At 37.2% G+C, this 7,723-nt stretch overlaps 1 protein-coding gene across 1 annotated transcript; it reads right to left on the reverse strand.

The window, feature by feature from the left end:
- Positions 1–2,528: 2,528 nt before the first annotated feature.
- On the reverse strand, positions 2,529–7,374 carry LOC145947216 (uncharacterized; the record flags this gene model as incomplete). Its single annotated transcript, XM_083057015.1, has 3 exons — positions 7,358–7,374; positions 2,978–4,039; positions 2,529–2,913 (listed from the first exon to the last, which is right to left on the reverse strand). Coding segments are annotated over exons 1-3 (1,464 nt in total), but the record flags the coding sequence as incomplete, so codon positions are not given.
- Between the last annotated feature and the right edge of the window lie 349 nt (positions 7,375–7,723).

The raw sequence follows: 7,723 nt of genomic DNA on the forward strand, positions 1-7,723 counted from the left end.
AAGCAGTGGTATCAACGCAGAGTACTAAGATACCAAAAAAGCAGTGGTATCAACGCAGAGTACTACGATAACGTCGATCAACCACTTTCGTACCACGTTCGTACCTCGATCGACTAAATTTAAAATTATAATATAAGAAAGCTGTCGCATACTGAAATTAATACGAGCACGTGCGGACATATAATACTTGTGTGTGTGTGAGGAAAATGAGAGAACAAAGAGAATATTATTTCAATAATAAAAATTTATTCAATAAAAGGGTGTGGTGATTCATCGTGATGATTCGACCATCAATTAACACAACTCATGGATACATAAAATAATGTATTATAAACATTTATTTAAAATATCTGTACACTGTTTATTTTACAATATATTTATCTAATAATTTTATAAATAAATACATATATACATATAATATACATATAATATACAGTTTTTACAACAAATATTATTTACAAATGTATTTTATAATGTCCCCATGGTAATGTATCAGTGGTTTCAGGTATGATATACCGCTTGTCATCGTGAGGACTTAGAGCAATTTTCGTCTCGCGAAAGGTGTATACTTCATGCAATTTCGATCTTATACATGACTGACTATGTGTCATTTCAATCTCTTTATTCAAACACCGCGTGTAATCATCAAACGTTATCGTTCTCGCGACAACGTTACTCTTGACACCTTTTACTTTTTTGGTATCTTTCTTACCATCCATTCGTAATGCATACATTTTTACTCTAAGTCCTACAAATTCAGTCATTATCGTACCGTTATTTTCATCTTTCATTAGACCTGGCACCTTTTTATTCACAAGCGGTATACCGTACGCATTGTCCGCAGTGTAATCGCTCGTATCAAATTTGCTTACGTCGCGCTTTATATTCTCATATACGTCTTCGCATTCGATGTGGTATATTAGGCTGTCTGTGTCGGTGTACATTACCCGACATTTATTTCGATACAGTGGTGACATGTATTCATGATGAAATTCGTATAAACATGTCTTCGAAATGTCGAGTATGCACATACCGACATAGATTGGTTTATAAAATTTTACTTCGAGTTTACGTAATTCTATGGCAATTAAATTTTCCGAAAAGATGCTTCTGCTGTGAAAATTTGGTTTCGCAATCATTGCCTCTGCACCGTATGTCCCTTCCCATTGTGTGATGAGTTTTACATCAACACGATTACGCACATTTTCCATCGTTTTGCCGAATACTGCATTATTCATCAATTTGTATAAATTTTTTTCGAAATCATTTTTTGCTTGCATTCTAAATTGTGTATTAAGTTCGATATAATTTCGAAGCCATGGAGATTGTGCGAATTGTAATATGCGATGTATTTTTGTAACTTGAAGACCGTGACGCATACATTGCTGCAGGCTGCGGTAGTGTATCACGTAACGCTTTTTATCATATAATGTCGCGAGCAGCTTATCTTTCCGCTTGCCTGGTGGCTTGTCGCGTGTCGGGCAAAACGGTAGGTCAGTGTGCGCATTGTGAAGACATTGTGGATATTCTAAATCTACTTCAAGGATGTAGCCTGTAGGCGAATCGAGCGCGATAGATGATAAATTGAAACTAGACATGTCATCGACCCATCGAAAATCTGCATATGGCAACGGTTGACACATTGCCCATCCATACAAATCATTTACATCGAAATACATTAGATACGAAGATGGTTTCGATGAATCGTACGACTGCATGTACTTGTTATTAGCGTGTGCATATCTGTTTGAACATTGACTTAGACCGCCGCGTATACCCCGTTCTATAAACATAACCATGTCGATATCGGTAAGCAATTCGAACGTAATATTTGTATGCTTTAACATGGCATCCCACGTATACCCGGGGAGAGTATAGTAATACGCGGGGTCGAGCCCATAACTCTCGATACATTTATCCCGGAAATTTTCAAAAATGTCGGCTAATAACAAGACGTCAGTTTTTAAATACAGATCGCTATATTCGCCCAGCGTTCGAATGGAGAACCGCTCCCATACGGTTTCGGCGTGCGCGTAATCGTTCTCGGATACTGTGTCACCGGTCAAGGAACTGTAGAATGATTCGCGCGGTGGTAAACACGTATCATGCAACCTTTCAAAACAGTTGATGTATTCGTATGGAAAGACACCTTTCCGTGTTAATAAATTGAAATTTTCGGTTGATAAATTTTGAAATTTTGATTTTAAATTTTTGAGTTTATCTTTACTTAGAAATGATGCCAATTTGTCGAGACTAGTATTGAGAAATTTATATGAATCCAACGTAATTTATTAATATAAAACGTAATTTAATATTTCTGCAATTTGTCTTCTGCAATTTGAACATTTTTTGTAAATGATATATATTTTTCTTTAGTTATTGGAAGTAATTCGATTCCCCCTTCGAACGCTGTAGCTATTTCCTTAATTATGAAATGTGAGTCGTAACCGGATAAATTATGAAATACTATTGGAATACAAAAAGAGTTTTTATAATTTAAGTTGCAATTTGTCAGATGTTAAATTTACCATGGGGACGTTAGTTGCTAAAATATTCTTTACGCGTATCGCTAAATTTTTAAGTTGTTCGGAAAACCACGAAATGCAATCTACACTACGGCGAGAATAATACTCGGATAACGAATCGTCATATGAGCAATGTACATAATATGCTATACTAAATACTTGGTGATGTTGGTATAAATTCTTTTCTTCTTCCTTCTTATTCGTCTTTGTCAGCACACATTCGAGGTCTGCGTATACGACAAAAGGAAGTCGCTCTTTGCGATTAAAGTTGTTGAACGCGAGCCACTTGTCCTTATCGCTCGGTAATCGGAGAGCGCAGTCATTCATCTCTCCGCAGTCTACCATATGTGATTGCAGTTTGTCTTCAGACCCGAAATAATGCAGGCATCTGTAATTGATAATAGCAATTATAAACACTTTATAATTATTTTATGATTATTTAATATACGTACCGATCGCAGATATATTTCTTGTGATCTTTTTTGCTCAATTGTGAACTGACAAGCCTGGAGAGATTCTTGATCCACGCGAAATGACCTACGCTGTTGTGATCTTCCACGTAAAGTAGGTTGACATGCTTGTCTTTCTTCTGCTCGCTGAGACGTATCGAGACAATGTTCTTTTCTTCGATGCTGTACACATTTATCGAAATGTTGTTTGATAGTTCAAATTTTTTAATTTGATTCAACGTCATCGGAAACTCAATGTCCTGGAGATTCAGCACTGTTGTGTAATGTGGATACATAGATTTGCGATCCGCGTCTCTTTCAGCGGGATAGAGTGCAGCGATCACAGCCCACGCAAAACATGCAGTGTCTTTTGATTTCACGTTAATCACTGCTCTCTTCATCATTATTTCTCGCGGTAATTTAATGTGACATCCCGCACGCATTGGATTATACTTGTTTATATTTACAATTAAATTGATTATTCGCGACAATGCCCAACCACTATCGCGTTCCTGAAATTCTTCGAGAGATGCTAGCGTGGGCTCCATAACGCGTTGATCGTACCATTCGCGCAAATCAGACGTGCGAAAGATTTCACAGTTTTTCGTATTGATAGTTTTATTAGCGCGTTTATCACCCGACACAAACTCACCATTAAACATAGTGTTCACTTTCACACTAGTGTGTTTTTGCAACACTTTTTGCACGTGTCCGATCACAATGTCTTTGGCCTCCTCTAGAAATTGACGAGGTTCGATGTGATTGCTGTTTATCACCGCACCAGTCAAGATGCGGCTCTCGAACGCCGTATCAATCTCTCGCCATATGAGCCCGACGTCTCGCGAACTGCTTCCAGCACCTGCGTGTATAAAACGTCTGCGTACCGAATTCTTCAACCCTTCGAGACGCGCGATTTGGGAGACAAGCGATTGTCGAACTCCGATCGGTAATCGTGGACGTTTTATTCGACTTTGTTCTTCCAGTGATTCGATGTATTCGTCACATTGCTGCTCCCACACAATATATTCTTCTACCGAATTCACCCTTGCGGATTGCTCCAACAAACTTGCTTCCAATTGTGCCATATTTCTTTACTTGAGATGCACTTCTTGAACCTCTGACAAAGATACTGACATAGTATGCCTCTTTACCATCCTTTTTATTTTATTGTAGAGATCATTGGCACTCAAGTATGTTGCACTTAACTTTGTGATTTTGTTACGTACGAATGATGCATCGACCTTGAAATTGATACATTTTTGCACATTTCGCGAGATTCATCTCATGAGAGTAGCCGTACATTGGCGCTCGAAAATTTTAATTATGTTGCATTTTCTTGTGATTTTGTTACGTACGTTTTGAACACCTGGGTATGATATCATAGCAGCCGTACATTGACGCTTGAAATTTTGGATATGTTGCATTATTTTACATCTAATATTTCATCTGAGGATGATGTCATAGCGGCCAAACATTGGCGCTTGTGTTACATTTTTGCAAATCGGTTAATTGTGATTTTGTCACATACGGATTACGCAATTGTATCAACGCTTGAAATTGATTTGCGGTTCGTATACTTGGAAGAAGATACGCCCTGACTGCTACGTCACAAGTATTTGGAAATAGGAATCAGCGTTGGAGTTATATCTTATGTGGAATTGGCTATTGGCTATAATCGATGCAATCAAATAATATTGCCTATTGAAACATGGAAATCGCTAATGTAGAAACGAGCTGATATTGAGCGGGTAACTGAAACTCCGCTATGGATTTGTGATCTGACACTTGAATTGGTTGACATGTCTACTTCAAAAATTATAAAGATTACATCATTTAATAATACTTTATACATGAAACCATCAACTTTATTATGTTTATTTAATTTTAAAAAATGTATAGATCATATGTATTCCTGGTTGTGTGAAAATCTGCATATTGTTACTGAAAAGTTTAAACAATTTGTAAATATTTTAAAAAATGTATAGATCATATGTATTCCTGGTTGTGTGAAAATCTGCATATTGTTACTGAAAAGTTTAAACAATTTGTAAATATTTTACAACTTGATAATATCTGCGATGTGAGCAATGCCGCAAAAATGATACGTGAAAGCCCTATGTTTGACAGCGATTCACTTATTGATTGTGAATTATTAGCTTGTGCTATAAAAGATATTCTTCATAATGCTTGTAACAAATAAAAATTATTTTACTGTTAAACTGTATGTAATTATTTCTTTCCCAATAAGATATAGCTGACAAAATTATTTCTTCGCTCTCTGGTGATGTAAAAAGTGATGAGCTAGCCGAGACATGATACTCCAGTTAGAACAAGAGAGATGTAGAATTAAAATCATGAGGGGAGCAACATTATAATATGTGTACCGTCATAAAGTTTTTAGCATTTGACGAGTTAAAGTGTCCTGGACGAAGTGCAAGTGAGAAGAAACAAATGAATATAGAAGATAGTGATGAAGATGTGCTTATTGATGAAGACAATGATGAAGACATTGAAATAAATGTTGAAGAAGCGGACAATGAAGAGGAAGACATGGATATCGAAGAAGTGAACAATGCAGAATCATCCGATGATGATATAGGAATTTTAAAAGATTCTGATTATGATAGTGATTGCAGTGAGTGTGTTGATAAACGCGTGAAACGTTTAAAACCGACAGACATTAGAAACATTGATGAGCTACTGAAAATGTGTTGCATTTCTTTTTACTATAGAGTTTATAATGATAAATTTTGCACAGCGTGTTTCCTGCGAGTTAATGACTTGTACACGCATGCTTGTGCTGTGCGTGAACATGAAACTGAAAAATACGTTTATCTTTTGGGAGATAGATGTTGTGAGTGTAGAGGTTCAATATCTCAAATACTATCGTGCAATCTGTGTCCTATTTGCACAAAATAAACTTGCATAAACTATTATAGTGAGTATATATATATATATATATATATATATAAGTGATTAATTAAAAACATTCCATGTGTATCGAAAAATGGCGAACAATATGGGTGAAATCGAAGCATTAGAACGGCATCTGTGGAGTCATTTCCTTTGGGTGGATTCGAAAAGAGAATGCGCTGTGTGGGAGGATCAATGTGACACGTGTATCGAGTTGTTGATGGAAGGGCAAAAACAAATTGATTGTGAACATTTGGAAGATTATTTTTATGCATTGCTTCGCGCTCGAATTGCACGCCTCGAGGGTTTAAAGTACTCATTACGCAGACTTTTCGAACCTGGTGTCAGTGTTCCAGCGATATCGGGAAATAATCCAGTGAGTTCGATCGTGCAAGCGATACAAAGTCGAGAGATCGGTTTAAAAAAATCTTATACAGAACACCTATACTCGTGCTGGGGACTTCATAATTTCTATGCAGCAGAATTCAACCTACCATCAACACCATCACCATCATCACCACCATCACCACCATCACCACCATCACCACCATCGCCACTATCACCATCATCACCGTCCGATGAACTTTTCGGACTCGTTCCCGAAGATTTTAATGATTGGTAATATTGTAAGTATATTTAATCTATTTTTGTAATATATATTAAAATTAATAATAAATTTTTACTTTTGTTTCAGTAGACTGGTAGATAGAGACCATCGTATAATGGTTACCGTAAGAAGATGGAACCGCCGCCCTCCCTAACATATATATTTTAATCTTAATCTTATATTTTATTATTAATATATCTCTTTTTATATCTTTTTATATTATATTCTTATATTCATTATATTCCTATATTCTGTATTATATATTCATATATTATATTTTTCTTTGTTGTTTTTCTTATATTTTATATATTTTCATTTTTCACCATTTACCCCTCATCCAAATTCTTCCGTATCGTACCCACGCCCTCCTTCCCTCTCTTTCTTCCCCCCTAGCGATCTCTCCTAATCTCCACATCATCTTTCTTTCTTTCCACGTAAGATCTTCCTCAATCCTCTCCTCTCTCCCCCTCAATCTTCTTTTCTTTTCCATTATTTCCCTCTTAACTTCCATATTTCCTACCCTTAATAATGCTATACTAGTCCCATCTCTCCTCCCCTCCCCTATTTTCCTCACCTCCCCCACCGGCCCCTCTATCCCTATCTCTTTTAATATTCTCTCCACTTCCCCTTTTACTCCTCCTTCCCCACCCTTTATACCTTTTACTATAATGTTCCCTCTCTTTTCCTCCCTTTCCTTCCTCTCCCATCTCCATTCCATCATATTAATCCTACCTTTCATCTCAACCATCTCCTCTCCCTTTCCTTCCCCCCTCCTCTCCCCACTCTTCCTCAGCTCCAATTCTTCCACTTTCTTCCCTAATTCTATAATCCTCCCCTCCAACCCCTCCTTCTCCCTCCCCCACCTTCTCTCCTTCTCCATTTCTTTCTTCAGCTCCCTTATCTCCTCTCTTATTTCTTCCTGTCCTCTTATTCCCTCCTTAATCTCCTCTTTAATTTCTCTTCTTATCTCTCTCATCTCTCTGATTATTTCCTCCTTCTATTCCCTCCCCATCTCTCTTATGCTCTCCCCCATCCCTCCTGCCTCCTCTTTCCTTTCTGTCTCTGGCGATCTTATCACCTTTTTACTTCTCCTAAATATCCACTGTAAATCCCTTTTCTCCTCCATCTCTTTTCTCAATCCTATATCTCCTAATTCATCCCTTTTCCTTTTCAAAACCTCTTCCGGCGTCCCCGTGCTACCCCTTCTCTCCCTCTTCTCAACATTCTTT

The sequence above is a fragment of the Prenolepis imparis genome, unplaced genomic scaffold (genome assembly GCF_030444845.1).
Source record: "Prenolepis imparis isolate NDT839.2.m4 unplaced genomic scaffold, iyPreImpa1.0 SCAF_53, whole genome shotgun sequence".
In the NCBI taxonomy this organism is placed as follows: Eukaryota; Metazoa; Arthropoda; class Insecta; order Hymenoptera; family Formicidae; genus Prenolepis; species Prenolepis imparis.